General features: G+C 46.7%; 1 protein-coding gene across 5 annotated transcripts; it reads left to right on the forward strand.

The window, feature by feature from the left end:
• The first annotated feature begins 117 nt into the window (after nucleotides 1-117).
• Nucleotides 118-20,130, forward strand: LOC135819517 (uncharacterized). 5 transcript variants are annotated; one of them, XM_065332742.1, is made up of 5 exons: nucleotides 118-276; nucleotides 10,247-10,459; nucleotides 13,588-13,742; nucleotides 14,407-14,830; nucleotides 19,359-20,130. In XM_065332742.1, exons 2-5 carry the CDS (start codon nucleotides 10,249-10,251, stop codon nucleotides 19,784-19,786), a joined length of 1,218 nt encoding a protein of 405 aa, XP_065188814.1. In that variant the 5' UTR covers nucleotides 118-276; nucleotides 10,247-10,248; the 3' UTR covers nucleotides 19,787-20,130. The 5 variants fall into 5 exon arrangements, with proteins under 5 accessions (XP_065188814.1, XP_065188813.1, XP_065188815.1 ...); XM_065332741.1 differs by lacking the exon at nucleotides 118-276 and adding an exon at nucleotides 1,992-2,148; XM_065332743.1 differs by lacking the exon at nucleotides 118-276 and adding an exon at nucleotides 4,463-4,729.
• Nucleotides 20,131-20,336: the final 206 nt, after the last annotated feature.

Raw genomic sequence — 20,336 nt, forward strand, 5'->3', positions numbered from 1 at the left:
CATGCTGAAAATAAATGACATCATGCTGACGTACATATAGACTGTAGAAAGTTTCCAGAAGAAGGAAAACGCAGATATCCCGGGACTGCTTTGCCGTTCCGTTATCATCGTTATGACAGTGATCCAAAGAAGAAGACACGGCCAAGATTGTTCTTTCAGCGTCGGCAGCAGTGTTTCCTCAGCACCGTAGGTACGTCGTTGCTTCTTGAAATTCGAGATAGCAGCAACCAACAGTTTTCCTTTCTCTTCGGCGTTACCCAAGAGGCGTCGGTGTCGGTAAGTAATGTCTTCAAGTAAAGGATGAGAGCCCGTTTTACTCCGTTCAAAACGCTTTTCCCATTTCCATTGTACATGTACCTGTGCTAGTGTAAGATTTCACTTTTGCCATAACGAACTATCTTTCAGGGAACGTTACGATTTTCGTGCGTGCTCTGGCAACTCAACTGCATCCTTTTCTGTAAGGTTTTCGCTGGGGCGGGCTTTAGGCGGGCGTGCTGTGTGTGTGTGGTGTGTGTGTGGGGGGGGGGGGGGGGGGGTGCTCAATCATCATGATCGTTACCACTGCTTGTTTCGTGACTTCAGCTTACAGTGATGCGTGAATTGCTAGAGATCGGGGTGAAGGAAGCTACTTCCAGGGTGTTCGATTGAGCAGAGCTCAGCGGTACCCTTGGAGACCTCGGTGACGGTTTCCTGTCATGTTGAATTCAAGACGGAGGCTGGAGGATGGAATGAAAGTTTCTGGCTCTTTCTGAAAGTGAAGTGACAATAAAATATAAGGTGATTTTTGAGCGGGAGGGCGGTCGGGAAATTTGAGTCGTGTCAAGAAGTCAGGTAGGATTCAGTACTAGGCAGTAGTGGAACGTGAGTGGTAGTCCTTGCCGATTTTGGAGGGTATCCTGGATTCGGTTTGAAGCGCTGTGGAAATGGCTTGCTGTGGAGGTCCCAGCACTGGATGTTGTATCAAAGGTACGACCTCGTAGCACGCCCTGAACCTAAAAAAATTCAAAAATTGACTTGGGTCTGTGGGAGTCTGTGACAGAACGCCCTCTCCTGCCGTTGTGACAGATTCCAGGGCCACGTTGAAGGGCCCTATCCCACCACCCATGGCTGCTTCTGGACGTTTTTTAGGTTTGGATCCTGCGCACGGACAGAATTGGCTAGAAAATGTGAAAAATTGTAAATGTATTTGTTTGGCTCCTGGGTGGCTCGCACACCGTGGCACTATGCCGGAATTTTGAGTTTCTCCGGCCTGGAAAGCCTGTCAGTGAGGCGCAAGAACTTTTAAATCATGTCCAGAGGGCCAGCATAGTGGCAGGAGTGTGTGGTGCAAATGTCACTCAAATCCATTGAGAGACACCAAAGTTACGGTCAATTGAATGCCATAACGCCTATCTGGGGAATCCTGAAATAAAGATTATTATTATATGAAATTTAGGACCAGGCTGCTACCTTAAAATACATGTAGGTCGTCGCTTTAGCGCCAGCGTGCTCTAACTACGAAAAGTAGCGAGCGATGCATAGCGCACCAGCACAAGTAAAGCATGCAGCCTACAGAGAGAGCTCAACAAGTTGAATCATCGAAATGTCGATGATAATAATCATGCAAGGCAACACTTCATAACATTAGCACTGACAGACTGGCAGGTACATTATAGACAGGTCGAGCAGGAAAGCAGATTGAGACGTCGCCCTTAAGTTAATGCATGTACTTGAACAGAAAGCGCACGGCCCGGACAGGTCCAGTTCTGGCCGATAGGAGCAATGGAAGCTTTCAGTGGTAGCGTGTAGAATATCGTACATTGTACTACTATGCATTGCCATCTTGCCGAAGAAGCTGTGCTGCCAATTGAGACAGGATACGATGACATCATGCTGAAAATAAATGACATAATGCTGACGTACATATAGACTGTAGAAAGTTTCCAGAAGAAGGAAAACGCAGATATCCGGGGACTGCTTTGCCGTTCCGTTATCACCGATATGTGATCCAAAGAATAAGACACGGCCAAGATTGTTCTTTCAGCGTCGGCAGCAGTGTTTTCTCAGCAGTTTGTAGGTATATGTACGTCGCTGCTTCTTGAAATTCGAGATAGCAGCAACCAGCAGTTTGCTTTTCTCTTCGGCGTTACCCAACAGGCGTCGGTATCGGTAAGTGATGTCTTCAAGGATATTGTGAGAGCCCGTTTTACTCCGTTCAAAACGCTTTTCCCATTTACATTGTACATTTACCTGTGCTAGTGTAAGATTTCACTTTGCCATACGAACTATCTTTCAGGGAACGTTACGACTTTCGTGCGTGCTCTGGCAACTCAACTGCATCCTTTTGAAGTTTTCTGTAACGTTTTCGTTGCGGCGGGATTTAGGCGGGCGGGCGTGCTGTGTGTGTGTGGGGGGGGGGGGTTGCACATGATCGTGTACACTGCATGTTTCGTGACTTTAGCTTACAGCGAAGCGTGAATTGCTACAATTGTAGGGATCGGGGTGAAGGAAGCTACTTCCAGTGTGTTCGATTGAGCAGAGCTCAGCGGTACCCTTGGAGACCTCGGTGACGGTTTCCTGTCCTGTTTAATTCAAGACGGAGGTTGGAGGATGGATTGAAAGTTTCTGGCTCTTTCGGAAAGTGAAGTGACAATATACAAAACGATGTTTGAGCGGGAGGGCGGGAGGACTGGTGGTGCTGCTGGCGGTGGTGATGCTGGTTGCATGTGCTGCTGGTGGTGCTGCTGGTGGTGATGGTGGTGGTGATGGTGACGGTGGACACAGGGCAGTAGAGTTCGCTAACGAAATTCCCAGCACATACGACTGAGTTCAGTGAGAATTCCCAGGCTGCTCGAGGGATCCTTTAGTGAATCGTCTTATTGTTTCAGCCTACGGTTTCATTATGTTGTTGGTATTAGTGGTAGTAGTAGAATTTATTATTTTGATAGGGAAGGCCCTACAGACGTTGCCGTCTTGTTAAAGGGAACCCTAAGTGCTCTTTACAGTGTGAAACAAAAACGGATAGATGCTCAACCTGACGACACGAGACAGGCAGAGAATTCCACCTATTAGCGCCAAGGAAAGACATAGAGAACATGCCTTATCTAGTGGTAGCAGCGGGCAAAGAAAATGAAGAGAATGATTGCCCTCTAGTGCGCCTCTCGGTGCAAGTAGCAGCCGACTGGAGGGTGAACATTGAGTATTGCATTCATTGGTTTGGGGGACAGATGCAAACGGGAAAATTCTGAAGAAAACAATGACTGTCACCACCAGGACTCGAACCAGGGACCTTTGCTTGTAGCCAGCGATGCCCCAACCACTGAGCTATGGTGTAGCTGTCATCCCAGCAGAGACCGTCCAACATTTTCTTCAGAAAAAAAAGCATTCACTGGTTTGAGGGAAAGACACTAACGGGAAACGTCTGAAGAAAGAATTGACTCAGCCACCAGCAGGACTCGAACCAGGTACCCTCGCCTGTATAGCTGTTGTACTAATAATATTTCGTTCGTCCCAGTCCAAGGACTGCTGCTGCAAAGCCGACGGTTGAGAAATGTGTGACACAGGCTAGACTAGACGACCTTGCCTTTTTGCATGATGTCCGAGTTTGAAGTTTTGAAATGAAGTGCGAAGCAGTTCAACTTTTCACTCGCAAAGTGGTCACAGGCCTGTGGAAGAAGATGCGATCAAGCATTATTGGTCAGGAAGACATGCCCGCACAAGAAATACTCGCACATGCGCATAGCCTTCCAGAAACCTGAGAGATGTGAGGTAAAATGTGGGACGGCCTACCGGGCCCAGCGCACTGTCTTCCAATCGTCACACATACCCGTGCATTGTAGCAAGAGAAGAAAATGTACATGTAGATTATACTCTTGAGTGCACACGTATCGCCAAGGCAGGACTATTGTATTTGTATTGTATTTTATTATAGTTAAGGATTTCCCAAAGGCTTTGGGCCTGTAGTGTCGAGAGGAGCTCCTGCAAGAAGAACGAAATGACTACTTTATGTAGAGGAATCGAGGATAGGCTAAGGAAATAGATCGAGGCACACAAAGTATCCTTAATTAAAAAGCTCCTGTACGTGCTATCACCTTGCAGTGGCAAGCTGGATACAGCTAGCTATGGCCATGTACCACATACACCACATAAAACAACATTGGCGCTGCTCACTGACTCATTTGGCGCCAATCAAGAAACGCCATTCACGGATACAGCGCGCCGCGCGCACCAGTCTGTGGAAACCAACACTTTTAAAACAGCATACGCGATGACGTCACCGTCGTGTTGTGTGGCACAGGATCCACGGATGATGCCATTATAATACCAAGAATCAGCGCGCGGCCACACTGACAAGCTCAGGAGCGGCATCACGGAAAACGCTAATGCAAATGGACCAGTAGACCTGTCGAAACCTACATAATTTATTATGTACATGTACAAACTGCCTGATCCGAGGATTGGCGTGCGGACACACTGACAAGCTTAGTAACAGTGGCGGCGTCACGGAAAACGTACAGGAAAATGGACGAGTAGACCTGTCGAAATCTAAATGTCCAAACTGCTCAGGGGCGGGTATAGTCTCGTCGACGAAGAAGAAGAAGTCACAACAACTGCTTTTGGTGCTGGAGAAAGTGTTTGTTCGGGTCGTCAGAGCTCGGTACTCGTGGATGCGAGTGTCTTTGTTGGCGCAAGAGGAGGAATTTTCAGATCTGCGTCCTCGTTTGGAGTCGATAAATAGGTGCTTCTATCGGTAAGTCATTCCTCCAATGAATCGAATCACAGCGAGTTTATTTCGTTCAAAACGGTTCTTACCTACACGTGTATGTTTATGGAAAGAAGGCCCGGGGATTTTGTGGCGTGATAGCGAGCGATTATTGCACGGAACATGCTGTGGTAGGGTCGCTACATCGCTACTGTAGGGCATTCATTTTGGGTGTGGGATCGGCGGGGAGGGGGAGGGGGGGGGGTTGAGTATTCTCATGAATGATTGTATCCTTACAATGCTAACACTATGACCTCTGGTCGGTTGAGCTGCTCAATGTTCATCAGCACTTCGCCTCTACCTTTGCTGTGTCTTGCTTTACGTTCTTCTTCACATGTTTACATTACGTTCTCGGCGGGGGAATGTTCGTAGAAAAACAATTAAAACCCCGCTCCGCGAAGCGATAATTTTAAAAGATTTTCACCACTCCTGCATCTCATGAATCGCCACGGGCTTGTGCAGCAGAAGTGTGACCGATCAAGCAGAGTTCAGCGGCAACCTTGGAGACCTCGGCGACTGCTTCCTGCCCTCTGCTGTTTAATTCAAGACCGAAGTCGGAGAAGAAGAAGAAGAAAGTTTCAGACTACTAGTATCTAGTGGTGAAGTGAGAAGACACGAGACTCATTGGGAGGCCATGGGTAACAGTAATATTATGCGCTGATCACCAGCCTATGTACAGTCAGTCAGTCTTTCGAGTTCAGTGGAAATGCATGTCGAAACGTGAGTGGTTCCAGTCTGTACGTCTTGGATATCCCAAATTCAATGGCCCTATGTTTTGATCCCATTGAGTCTTTGTATTGTTGTGCCCTAGTCTAAGCATTGCTGCCGCAAGACCACCCGTTGAGGATTAACTCCGCAGTATTGTGTGGTTGTAATGCAGAACCCAGCCTGGACCTAGATACCTTGCCATTCTGCACACCTTTCGGCAGACCTCTGGCAATCCTGGCAGTGTGAAGAATTGAGTTGAAGATCGAAGCACTTCCACCTAGCCAAAGGGCGGCGACATGTTCCGGAAGGAGACGGGAAAAGGCATCAGTTACGTTTTAGAGACATACCGATATAAGAAAGGCTTGCACATGCGCATTCCGCATAATGGTGACTGTGAATGAGGGACGGACTACTGAACTACATGTATACAGCAGTTTACCGTACGCATGCCTTCGACTCTTCGCACATACTCTACACGTACAGGACCATCGACGTTGTGACGTCGACGGTTAACGTCCATGCGTTTGAAACCTCGACAGTGGATACAGACTCAGTCATGACGATCAATCACGTACAGAAACAGCTCTGCGCTTACAGACTCAGTGGTGACAATTTTGACAAGCCACACACTGACAGGGATGCTGGAAAATCGCGCCGGGCCACTGACTCATTTGGCGCCAATCAAGAAACGCCATTCACGGATACAGCGCGCCGCACCAGTCTGTGGAAACCTACACTTTTAAAACAGCATAGGCGATGACGTCACCGTCGTGTTATGTGGCACAGGATCCACGGATGATGCCATTATAATACCAAGAATCAGCGCGCGGCCACACTGACTGACAAGCTCAGGAGCGGCATCACGGAAAACGCTAATGGAAATGGACCATTAGACCTGTCGAAACCTACATATGTACATGTACAAACTGCCCGATCCGAGGATCGGCGTGCGGACACACTGACCTGCTCAGTGGCGGCGTCACGGAAAACGTACAGGAAAATGGACGAGTAATCCTGTCGAAACATAAATGTCCAAACTGCTCTGTGGCGGGTATAGTCTCATAGCCGAAGAAGAAGTCACAACAACTGCTTTTGGTGCTGGAGAAAGTGTTTGTTCGGGTCGTCAGAGCTCGTTACTCGTGGATGCGAGCGTCTTTGTTGGCGCAATCAGATCTGCGTCCTCGTTTGGAGTCGATAAATAGGTGCTTCTAGCGGTAAGTCATTCCTTCAATGAATCGAATCACAGCGAGTTTATTTCGTTCAAAACGGTTCTTACCTACACATGTATGTTCATGGAAAGAAGGCCCGGGGATTTTTGTGGCGTAAAACCCCACTCCGCGAAGCGATAATTATGATTTTCACCACTCCTGCATCTCATGAATCGCCACGGACTTGTGCAGCAGAAGTGTGACCGATCAAGCAGAGTTCAGCGGCAACCTTGGAGACCTCGGCGACTGCTTCCTGCCCTCTGCTGTTTAAATCAAGACCGAAGTCGGAGAAGAAGAAGAAAGTTTCAGACTACTAGTATCTAGTGGTGAAGTGAGAAGACACGAGACACATTCCGAGGTCATGGGTAACAATACGCGCTAATCACCAGCCTATGTACAGTCTGTCTTTCGAGTTCAGTGGAAATGCATGTCGAAACGTGAATGGTTCCAGTCTGTACGTTTTGGATATCCCAAATTCAATGGCCCTATGTTTTGATCCCATTGAGGCTTTGTATTGTTGTGCCCTAGTCTAAGCATTGCTGCCGCAAGACCACCCGTTGAGGATTAACTCCGCAGTATTGTGTGGTTGTAATGCAGAACCCAGCCTGGACCTCGATACCTTGCCTTTCTGCATACCTTTCGGCAGATCTCTGGCAATCTTGGCAGTGTGAAGAATTGAGTTGAAGACCAAAGCAGTTCCACCTGGCCAAAGGGCGGCGACATGTTCCGGAAGGAGACGGGAAAAGGCATCAGTTACGTTTTAAAGACATACCGATATAAGAAAGGCTTGCACATGCGCATACCGCATAATGGTGAGTGTGAATGATGGACGGACTAGTGAACTACAGCAGTTTACCGTACGCATGCCTTCGACTCTTCACACATACTCTACACGTACAGGACCATCGACGTAACTCGTTGTGACGACGGTTAACGTGCATGCGTTTGCAATCTCGACAGTGGATACAGACTCAGTCATGACGATCAATCACGTACAGAAGCAGCGTTGCGCGTACAGACTCAGTGGTGACAATTTTGACAAGCCACACACTGACAGTGATGCTGGAAAATCGCGCCGGGCCACTGACTCATTTGGCGCCAATCAAGAAACGCCATTCATGGATACAGCGCGCCGCACCAGTCTGTGGAAACCTACACTTTTAAAACAGCATAGGCGATGACGTCACCGTCGTGTTATGTGGCACAGGATCCACGGATGATGCCATTATAATACCAAGAATCAGCGCGCGGCCACACTGACAAGCTCAGGAGCGGCATCACGGAAAACGCTAATGGAAATGGACCAGTAGACAGACCTGTTGAAACTTACATAATATGTACATGTACAAACTGCCCGATCCGAGGATCGGCGTGCGGACACACTGACCTGCTCAGTGGCGGCGTCACGGAAAACGTACAGGAAAATGGACGAGTAGACCTGTCGAAACGTAAATGTCCAAACTGCTCTGTGGCGGGTATAGTCTCATCGACGAAGAAGAAGAAGAAGTCACAACAACTGCTTTTGGTGCTGGAGAAAGTGTTTGTTCGGGTCGTCAGAGCTCGTTACTCGTGGATGCGAGCGTCTTTGTTGGCGCAATCAGATCTGCGTCCTCGTTTGGAGTCGATAAATAGGTGCTTCTATCGGTAAGTCATTCCTCCAATGAATCGAATCACAGCGAGTTTATTTCGTTCAAAACGGTTCTTACCTACACATGTATGTTCATGGAAAGAAGGCCCGGGGATTTTGTGGCGTGATAGCGAGCGATTATTGCACGGAACATGCTGTGGTAGGGTCGCTACATCGCTACTGTAAGGCATTCATTTTGGGTGTGGGATCGGCGGGGAGGGGAAGGGAGGGGGGTTGAGTATTCTCATGAATGATTGTATCCTTACAATGCTAACACTGTGACCTCTGGTTGGTTGAGCTGCTCAATGTTCATCGGCACTTCGCCCCTACCTTCGCTGTGTCTTGCTTTACGTTCTTCTTCACATGTTTTCATTACGTTCTCGGTGGGGGAATGTTCGTAGAAAAACAATTAAAACCCCGCTCCGCAAAGCGATAATTATGATTTTCACCACTCCGGCATCTCATGAATCGCCACGGGCTTGTGCAGCAGAAGTGTGACCGATCAAGCAGAGCTCAGCGGTAACCTCGGAGACCTCGGTGACTGCTTCCTGCCCTCTGCTGTTTAATTCAAGACCGAAGTCGGAGAAGAAGAAGAAGAAGAAGAAGAAGAAAGTTTCAGACTACTAGTATCTAGTGGTGAAGTGAGAAGACACGAGACTCATTGGGAGGCCATGGGTAACAATACGCGCTGATCATCAGCCTATGTACAGTCAGTCAGTCTTTCGAGTTCAGTGGAAACTCATGTCGAAACGTGAGTGGTTCCAATCTGTACGTCTTGGATATCCCAAATTCAATGGCCCTATGTTTTGATCCCATTGAGTCTTTGTATTGTTGTGCCCTAGTCTAAGCATCGCTGCCGCAAGACCACCCGTTGAGGATTAACTCCGCAGTACTGTATGGTTGTAATGCAGAACCCAGCCTGGACCTCGATACCTTGCCATTCTGCACACCTTTCGGCAGACCTCTGGCAATCCTGGCAGTGTGAAGAATTGAGTTGAAGATCGAAGCACTTCCACCTAGCCAAAGGGCGGCGACATGTTCCGCAAGGAGACGGGAAAAGGCATCAGTTACGTTTTAGAGACATACCGATATAAGAAAGGCTTGCACATGCGCATTCCGCATAATGGTGACTGTGAATGAGTGACGGACTAGTGAACTACAGCAGTTTACCGTACGCATGCCTTCGACTCTTCACACATACTCTACACGTACAGGACCATCGACGTAACTCGTTGTGACGACGGTTAACGTCCATGCGTTTGCAATCTCGACAGTGGATACAGACTCAGTCATGACGAGCACCTGAGACCGAGGGTACCTGTGGAGCGATAAAATGCCAAGCAAACAGAAGAAAGGAATCACAAGCCAATACACGCTAAACTGCGCTTGAGTTATATTGAAGGGGAAAACCGGAGCTCAAGAAAATTATAACATACAAAGTCATAATAAGAAGTCAACTGGATGAGAAGTAGCACAAGCAAACATGTGTGATTTCACAAGTGCGCAAACCAACAGTCTTCCAGCTTGGAAGGTTCAATTTTATAGTAGGACCAATGAGGGGAAGGTGAGCGCAGCGAAAATGTGCACAAGCTAAGTCTCACAGCAACAAAAATGCTACAGCGACTGTTACAGGACCATGACGGGACCAGTTAATAACATGACAATGTGGTCTAACTACTTGATTGCTTGCCACACTGGAGCTCGGGCTTTTCCCACCGACCTGACTTGACAGACAAACCAAATCACAGCGAGGTTATTTCATTCAAAACGGTTGTTACCCATTTGAATGCGCATGCTGTGGGAGAAGGAAACAATAATTGTTCAAGGATGGTAACCCCTTCGTCCACTCCCTTCACATCGGAAAACAAAACTCGCTCTTTCCCTTTGCGGACCTTTGCCATACCTCATAATAGGATAATCATGTGCAATGTTGTAATTGTTCCGTGTCGTTGCTTTGTCAAGGGATGGCTGTCCGCAGGTTTCTGCCTGGCCCTTTTCTGGGGCTGGCCAGTCTCCTTGTGCTGACTTCGGCGGGAATGGTGCAGTCAATCCCGCGTCTATTCACGGTCATTAACTCTGCGACCTGCCGCTACCGTTATCAATTGCCGACTGACAAGGTGGGAACGTGTGACTATCCGCGTTGCTGGGTGGCTCCAAACCTCCTCCTTACCGAAAGTAAGTATGTATACATGAGTATGCCCATAGAACCACTGGCATTCCTACACCTCAGCAGTAATTGCACATCACACTTTCCTTTGAAGTTTTATTGTCTCATTCCATGTGTCGGGCTAATTTATTCTATCCCCCCCCCCCTCTCCCCCCCCCCCCCTGTTATGCTACCTATTCAATATCGCACAAGGGGAGGACCCCTCGATAGGTTACCTGCCTCTGGGTCATCCCTCAAATAAAAAAATAATAATAATAATAGCAATACATGTATTGTATGTATGTGCCAGTAAACCATATCCAGAAGTAGTCACGTGGGTGTCAATCAAGACTCAAGAGAAAACAAAATCCTGAATAAACGGCGAGGAGACAATAATTTGACAACCGCAATCAATAAGACAAGCTGAATCGACATTTGTGCATACTTTTATTCATGCAATGTAAACGGTGGAGACAACGTGCAATAAAATGATGAAAGTAGGAAGATTAGAAAAGAGAGGACCATAAATTTACGAGTTATCATGCTCGCCCCTTTTTTCGCAATGTTTCGTTGTTTAGGAAGAAATCGCAACTTTCGCAACTTTCTTCATTTTCGCGAACTATTTCGCAACTTTTCCGCAACCTTGGACCCATGGCATGGGGTCAAAAGGTCAAGTCACAGACTACATGTCGGACAAATGGATACTAGTACTCGCTCATTTCTCGCCTGCCTTCAGAGTTCAGACTCATTTCAGACAAACAGTAGATCAACGGTATTTACGACTAGGGGTAAGCGGATTTTGCCAGCATAATTTGTGGCATAATCAGGTCCATTTTTGAGAAGGAGCACAAAATGGCATCCGAAAAACAAGGGCATATGCCCAATGAGGCTGCTATACACACCTGCTATTGAAGGATTGAAGGCATAATTGTTGGCATAATCAGGTCCTTTTTGAGAAGAAAAATAAAACGTGGTTTGTCAACTGACAACCGCTCTATTTAGTTGCAATTCACTCTTGGCGCATGCGCTGGATGAAAATTCCATTATTAGATGTCGAAAATTATTGACGTTTCGGGCCAGTCACCCATCGTCAGAACAATTAACACCACTTTCTTTTTGAGAAGGAGCATAAAATGGCATCCGAAAAACAGGGGCAGATGCCCAATGAGGCTGTTATATACATGTACATACCTGCTAAGGACCATACATGTATATGGTGCATCTTGTCGATTTGGAATAATTATTTTAGCAGCCACTATAGGACAGCTCCCAAAAGTTCAGCGTTTGCTTGTGAGGTTGGTATTCCTTTTCCTTTTTCGGAAAAGGAATACAACAATGACCTAGCCGGCTGTCTCTGTTCTCTTCTACCTTTGTAGTAATGCTCCATCCTTGTGGTGTTGAGCACTCTAGGCAATCTGGGAAATCTCGCTATTGTAAAGTTACTCTATGTAGGCAGGGCATATGCTGCAAACCAGTAACCAACGGTTTTCTTCCGGATGGCGAGGGATCCGGATAAGCGAGGTCTGATTTATTGCAAAAAGAATGCTCTCCTTGGCTCTGCAGCTATCCTGCGTAAGGTCCTTGATTTGTAATGCTCTGGGGTGGGTGGTGGAGTTCTTTCGGTCCTATCTTCCTCCAAACTCTCTCGTGTTTCCAATGGTCGATATTTAAAAAGCGCTGTGTGTTTCTCGCTGTTGTTTACCTACCGTCATATTGATTTTAACATCCATATGATTCATGGCCCCACCTTTGGCTGCTGGATGCTAGCCCCGTGGGTGTCAATCTGCTGGTGGGTAATTAAATTGTTGTCTCCAATCAAGACTGTCGTCTTCAATGCCTGGAAAACCAGGCGAAGAATTTATACTTGCCCCTTTCCACACCGACCCATGGCAAATAAAGAAAGTTGGCAATGATTAAAAAAACTCTAGAAAGGACATGAAATGAGTTTAAAAACGCTAGTGGAGTAAGGACACTTACCAAACTTGTTGAACAGCGTGGGCTGCTGCAAAACATGCCTATTTGTGCGTTCGTGTCCCAGTGCTATATGCGTCAATCGTCCGTGCCGTTCATGCTGCTTTGCGTGATTTCAGCAACTACATCGTTGCTTTTTAACTTTCTTGAATGCACCGAGCCAAGGATGGGTATCGCATGTTACCGGTATCACATGAGCTGATTGTCAAGTAACTGGTGGTGTTGGTGGACATTATAGCGTAACTTGTAGTGCAGGCAGGTATAGTGCAATGGTCTAAGACCATGATTGAGAAGCAGAGGGTACTAGTACCAGGTTTGAGTCCTGCTTGGAAGCGGAAGGGTTTTTTTCCCAAGTTGGGAACCCGTGGCCTGGCACGAGGGAAACATGGATGCAGTGAATGGGATTTTCGGTCTTTGACCACTTTGCTGGTGTGCTGATCTACATGTATTCACCTCCTACCGCTTTATAATACCGTAACGTCGCGGATAAAAGCCGGGCTTATAAGCATATAAGCCGCTTTCTGCATCAGGATTTAATGCAAACCAGTCTTACATGCACCACTGCATATTTTTTGCCAGGCTTGTATGCACGCTTCTGCGCGCGACACGCGTAGATCTACCACTGACTACCGGTATGGCGGCAGTTTTACTATGCACCGTACATAGCGCATGCACTCTTGACCTACCCGATCCGCGCTTGCACAGAAGCCAGGCTTCTACGCGCGACAGGCTTCCACATATATGCATTTGACCCGTTTGATTTTCGGGCTTCTATCCGCGATGGGATTGTATGCAAACCCGGCTTTTATCCGCGACTTTACGGTAATATCAGGACCTGCATCTGCGCCTTTGACCTTTGCCGGGTGCTGGCGTTCCTACGGGTGCTGAACACTCAGTCCAACTCAGTCTCAAGCGAACCGTGAAAAAATTGTAAATATAGTTCCTTGGTCCTTTTCTTTTAAGGGCGATTCATACTTTATTTCTCGTACGGGAAACACGTTGTTGCGTCACGAAAAAGTTGATCTGAGCTCAACTTTCGCGTGCGGGAAAGCCATCGCGCGATGGTCGCGCGATGACTTTCCCGTACGCGAAATGAAGTATGAACCGGCCTTTAGGATTACTTACTGTTTTACTTAAGTTCATAACCTTTCAACTGCTGCCACTGCATATGTTTGCCTTCCGATAGATGTCACAGTGCCTTTTGCAAGCGAAGAGATATGCATCGTGCGTGCACCGCGTGATTCATCATACATCGAGCTTTTCTTCGAGCTGCCTGACACCAGCTTTTCGAGCCCGGATTGCAATAAGAACACGGTGTACAACCGCGTCCTGGTGCAGAAGGTAAGTATTAATTGCATCTCTCACTCGGGAGCTTGAATTTCCGACGTGCTTGCCGGCTCCTTCAACTTGTTTACCCTATCCTGGGAAACCTGAACGGACATTCAGGTTGTGGGTGGGTCTCAGCAAGTGTATCTTTGCTTTGTTCTTGTATGAAAAGAGACCGCATGCATAATGTTATTGCGATGACATTCTAACACATTTTCTAGACAAAATGGCTGCTTTCAAGAGGCTTTCGAATCTTTTCAGGTCTAAAAGTTGGTAACAGTGCAACACCCATCTTGTCCTACAGGTTTGTATCCACTGTCGAAAACATTTCGGCGTATTCCTCTTTACAATATTCATCTGTGTTTCTGAGCCAAATTCGCCCTCTTATCGATGCCTGTAGTATCTGGAGTCATATGATGCCGCGCGGCAATTCTAGGTAGCACCCCTTGGCATTTCGGACCAGTACTCAAATTTTGGAGATACAGCCCACTGCCACTGCCACTAACACAATACAAAATAAATAAAAGTCACAAAATTTGGGGGGGGGGGATTCTAACCGACCATATCACAGCAATCACATTTTGAAATTCGCAAATGCATCCTAATGATGCCTCTGGTAGTTCAAGGGTTAAATTATTTTTTATCTATCTATCCATCGGGATGTGTTGCGTCTTGACAGGTACTTGGCAATGGCACTCAACTCAAAACCGTTCAAAATGGAGCGTTCCATTACGAAATAGCTGTCGGCAGCGCATCAGATCCTTGGTGTCGCTCCAAGAACCTCGTGCCCGTCCAGGTACCCTCCTCAGACCGCTGCGGAGTGACGGTCAAGATTGAATATCTGCACTTTAACAGTTACTACGAAGGCAACTGGCAGTTCGTCGTTCAACCTCTGACCGGAACAGGTTTGCCACCAACGATGCGCCAATTTGACATTCAGTTTACAGGCAAGCCGTGCGACACGTGTTTTGCACCTGATAGCAGTTGCGAGAGCTTGTCCTACTCTCACGTCTTTTCCGGAACCGGATTCACTGTCGTTCCAGCGCCTGTCTACAAAATCCCCATCGGGTCATCAAGGTGCTTCAGGTTCGAGGATACAAGGGGTAAGTCACTAGCTTCTTTGGGCTTTAACAAGATGCAAGATATTCGTACAGTTGAACTGAATGCATGTTGATGGGCTCTTGTTTAAACTCATTCCACTCAAAATGTTCATAGTTGCCAGTATCTGTTTGGTGGCTCAACTAGATATAACGAGAGAGCTTGGAAGCTCACGGCCCTACGCTATGCTTTTTCGCCTAGCTCATCATGCATGTGATTATAAACTTTCTCTTTGCATTCGAGGATAACACCGTCTACCACCTTGATGATCTAGGCAAAAAAGGCATAGAGATGTTATAATAACACTAAGAGCAACAGCAGTGAAACCCACAAGTGTGAATTTTAACAATCAAAGCGAGAAATGAACAAAGGAGAAAGGAAGGAAAGACAACGTGATAACACATAACAGCAGTACATTACACCTAGAACATTAACGACCAAGCTTGGCCACACTAAACACGACACGTTACTTGAACAATTTCAATCCAATTATACTATCTTTCTGTACACACAAATTAGGCTTATACAGACGCTGATAGATAGCTTCCAACACTTTTAACTGTAGTCCATAGCCATGACGACCACGGCACAATACAGTGAAAGAAGAGTCGGAATGCGAATTGCAACAATCAGGACTAGGTAGCAGATGATGGTACACTGAAGACTTGCTACCACGAAACCTACGCACAACACTAGAGAGGTTCCGGGGTACGATTTTACGTGCCAAAATCCGTGTGGGCGCTACGGATTTTTTCCAGGAGTGCTCCATACGATTTTTCGGCACGGAGAATCCGTGTGGACTGGCTTTCACACGAACCATGTTTCGTATGGAGATTTTGCGTCATCGGGTGCAGAAAGATTTTTCGCGTACAAATTTGGTACGAGAAACATGGATTTTCCGCGGGAAGTTTTGATTTCGGTACAAACTTTCAAAATAAAAAGGCATAGCGCGGGAATGTGACGTGTTTGCGATCGTAACCTAGGCAATGACGGCAAACACATAAGTGCCGTACTCCGGAACATTTCACTGCTCGAAAACGACGTATAAAAAATCCGTAGCGCCTCTACGGATTTTGGCACGAAAAATCGTACTCCGGAACCTCCCTACTAACACTCTCACCGGCACTCTCACCATCACTCCCATCACTGCTCTCCGACTCACTGCTCCCTCCTCCGTCCGTTCCATCCTCCGCTTCCTCTGTACTCTCTCTGTCTCGTCCATCCCGCCTGACCGGGTCCATTGAACTCAACTCGGCCGTCACCCTGCTATCACGTCCCTCCTTTCGCCCTTGTCCGCTGAGTGCGTAGCTTCTGTTGTAGTTGGCTGTTGATCGTCTTGGGCGGTGTTTACATGAGGCGTTTCAACCCGGGTTGAGTTCGACCCGGGTCAAATTTCAACCCGCCATGTGCATAAATGAATTGCGCGTTTACATGACGCATTGCGCTTGACCCGGGTTGAAATTTTGCCCCGGGTTGATTTCAACCCTCCCCCCAAAGGGAGGGTTGAAATCAACCCGGGTCAAGAAAATCGTACAAACGTACTTCTGTGCGTATCTCGCGCCAGGTTTGAACGGCACTGCAGATGCAAATTTCGCGCGAACAGATTCACGTGACCATACAGGCCTGTAGAAGTGGACTTTTGGCAGCATATCAGTATTTGACCCGGATCAACTGTCTTCATGTAAACGCTCATCTCTTTTGTCTATCGTACAGACTTTCAACCCGGGCTGAACTCGACCCGGGTTGAAATTTCTCATTTAAACACAGCCTTGGTCTTTCAATTATGGGCTTGGATGGTGGATTAGTTGTGGTTGCTGTAGATTGCGTTGTTGGTGTTGGTGTGGGAGCTACTGATATGCAAGGTGGGTCGTTTTGAGTCGGCATTTGTAGTGTTAATGCAGCTGTCAGTGTTGCTCGCGGTCTGCCACTAGAGTGGTTAAAATTCACACTTGTGGGTTTCACTGCTGTTGCTCCCAAGTTAGTGTTATTCCCGTAGCTATGCAGAAGACGTTACTTCAGTAACGTCTGGCGCTAGCCAGGGTCCACACAGCTTTAATTTGGTGTTTGTTTGTTTGTTTGTTTGTGTCACGGCTGGAGCTATCCCGTATCTGTCCCGTATCTGTCCCGTATCTGAGACTACAAAGGCTCTACAGGATTGTACATAACAGCTGTCCACAATATTTGCGGGCTCCTGTATCTGTCCCGTACCGTACCAATATTCGTCGTATTATGTATACGACTCCTTGATGTAGAGGGAGATTTGGAAAGAAATAGGGAGACGAAGAGGAAATTAAATTAGAATAGACGCCGATTAGGTGATAGGATGCGTCAGCATAAACATACTTTGGAAGAGAGATCCCGTCGTCTCCAAAATAAGCGTGAACGAGCGATTCAGTGCCGGTCACAGGAAACGTCGGAAGAGAGATCCCGTCGACTCCAGAACGCCCGTGATCGGTAGAGTCCGGCGGTACCAGGCAACGTCAGGACAGACATCCCTTTGAGTCCAGAACGCCCGTGATCGGCAGAGTCTAAGCCGATCCCAGGAAACGTCAGGACAGACATCTCGTCGAGTCCAGAACGTCCGTGATCGGCAGAGTCAGCGCCGGTCCCAGTAAACGTCAGGACAGACATCCCGTCGACGCGCAGAAAAACTAAATCTGCAGCCTCTTTTGCCGTCGAACAGGATACGTTTTTATATAGGAGACTGTAAATTTATGTAATGTCCAAATTTCGACGTGAGCAGCAGGTCACTCGCGTTGATTTTTCGACGTGCGAGCCAAATAACGCGATCTGAACTTTCGCGTCGCAGACATCCCGTCGACGCGCAGAAAAACTAAATCTGCAGCCTCTTTTGCCGTCGGACAGGATACGTATTTTAGGAGACTGTAAAGTTATGTGATGTGCTCCACAGGCAACCATGCATTCGGCGTCGTCATTGGCTCAACAGGTCAATGCACATGTATTACTACAAAAAGGCCAGAAAATCCGATCACTGTATTAAAATCAACTAATGTTCGCTGGCGATTTAATTTCGCTGATTTCGCCGCTTGGTACCAACCGGCCAAAGTAAATCGCAGGCCAACGTTTGTCATATAGGCAAATGATGCATGATTGAGCAATGGATGCATGTGAGAGCAAAAATACCGATCGATTTCAAATTTGACGTGAAACTGCGCGTCACGTCGGAAATAACGTTCATCTTAACCTCTCTAATAGAGAGGTTTCTATTTCTCATCGGCCAAAATTTGTTGATTTACAATATAAGGAGATAAAAAGAAAAGAAGGAGCAAAACAAAAGTAGATGATTATTAGAGAAATAACAATCCGCAATAAATTCTGCAAATACTTTTGCCTAACTCATAAGCAAACCGATTGAAACGTTTTTGCAATACAGTGATGTGGCCAATCAACGAAAAAGACATTCCCATCAGTTCTTATAACATGTACGATGAGCTAGGCAAAAAAGCATAAAAGCATAGCGCAGGGCCCTGAGCTTCCAAGCTCTCTCGTTTCTCTAACTTAGATTTTCTATAATAGATGTTATAATTTTTTTTCATTTCTCCTATTTTTTTCAAGACATAACCTGGGATTCAAACCCGCACTATCGCCCTGCATGCATTCCCCCGATACACTTCGCATACATATACTCATTCTTCCAAGTTGGTTCACGTTATGATCTTGCATTTGAAAGCCTTATTTGAATATTGTGGCCAGCTGTCTTTGATGGTAGTCTACGGTACGGGACAGGTACAGGATAGCGCCAGGCATGCCAACGACACAAACACGGAATTAAAGCTGAAGTAGCGTCTTTTGCATAGCCACGGAAATAATAATCTGTGTTTAAAGGATCTCCCAGAGGCGATGGCCTGTCTAGGGAATCTCCTGATGCAAATCATGGAATAGATTAAAAAAATAGTAAAGTTAGCCGCATGGCCCGCATCACATACTACATAATGAGCAATAAAAACAGGGCTAGGTTGTTCAAAATAAAACAATTAAATGTCCAGAGATATAATACCACTACAGTCAAATTATTTAAAACTTTTCACGTGCAACCGATATTGCTGCTGAAATTTAGATTGTGAATCTTGGGATGTCAGCCTTGGTGGAAGGCAGTTCCACAGCCTTCCGATTTTAAGCAGAAAGAGAGAAGAGGAGGTGCGGTCATGAGAATTGAAAATCAGTTTGTTTGGTCGGCGTGCACTAGAAGAGATATCAATGCGGGATAGATAATCTGGATATACTTGAACAAAACAGTGATGGAAATGTAAGTACCTGAAGTACGTCGAAAGTGAAGGGATTCCAAATTACACAGCCTATTTAAATCATTCTTCGATTCACAGCGATCAAAATCAATCTTCGCAGACCGCAGCAGGCGTCTGCAGACCTTTGATAGTAAAAGTTGCTGTTGTTTGTGAGAGATTCTCTAGCTGGATCAGTACTGCTGTATTATCGTCTGGAGAATCAAACTCTTGACTGTTGTCTGTCCATCTGTTTGTCCATCTCGCTGTGGTCCATCTTTTTGTTTCCTAGATACAAATGGTGGTTGGTTCATCGCAAGAGGAGCCACGTTAGTGGTCGCTGAGCCGCTGCAGTACTCTGAGCTGGGCGACGCAAGCGACGCCGAGGCTACACACGTTACGGTGCACAATCTTGCGCGTACATCCGTCTATGGAAACTATCAGCAGTGTGTTCATATTGACAACATGACGGCGTCGCTGGCCGGTTTGCTCCTATACAAGTTCAGCAACGACTATGCTGCCGTGAACATGAAAACAGGGACCATTGCCATCCGCATAGAGGCCGAGGTGCTGAGCAAGTTCAAGCAGGAGGAGGAAACAGGCACAATCAAAGGTATACATGCGTGGTGTGCGGTTTTGACTACGATAGTGCTTGTTTTGTGCGTTGTGGTCGGTGTAATGTTGAGAAAGCTCAAACAAGTTGGCTACAATGCAATGTAATAACATTACATTTGTTTGCCTTGCCAATTTCTGTGCAGATTCATTCTCTGCATCCATACCATCTCTCAGTTCGGTATGCTCCTGCCCCCCCCCCCCCCTCCCACCCCCACACACACTTTCTTCATTGTTTTTGTTAGCTACTAGGCTGTACACCTGACATGTTTCGCCCTGGCCTCCATTGGAAATTAGAAAGTCCTTATGAGCCAGTAGTATTACAGGTATGGTGGTGGCTGGCACATGCGAAACTTCCTAAGCTGGTTGTGCTTCTCAACGCAATTGTATAGCCGTTGGTAACGCGGACGTGAAAACTTTACTTTCTTAATTTTTATGAGCTAGTATCACCATCTAATCCGTGCACGTATGTACTCGGCGATGATTCGCTACATACTCGTATAGTCAGCTTTGAACCCTGGAGTCTTTTCCAATCATTCACTTCATTCATGTGCCATTCATCCTTCTCGTCTCTTTTGTTGCCATGACTTTCTGATGCGCCCCCCCCCCCCTCCTTTTCCCTCCATAGTTAATATTGGATGATGAAAACTATATATTA

Source organism: Sycon ciliatum, chromosome 6, assembly GCF_964019385.1.
Source record: "Sycon ciliatum chromosome 6, ocSycCili1.1, whole genome shotgun sequence".
Taxonomy (NCBI): domain Eukaryota; kingdom Metazoa; phylum Porifera; class Calcarea; order Leucosolenida; family Sycettidae; genus Sycon; species Sycon ciliatum.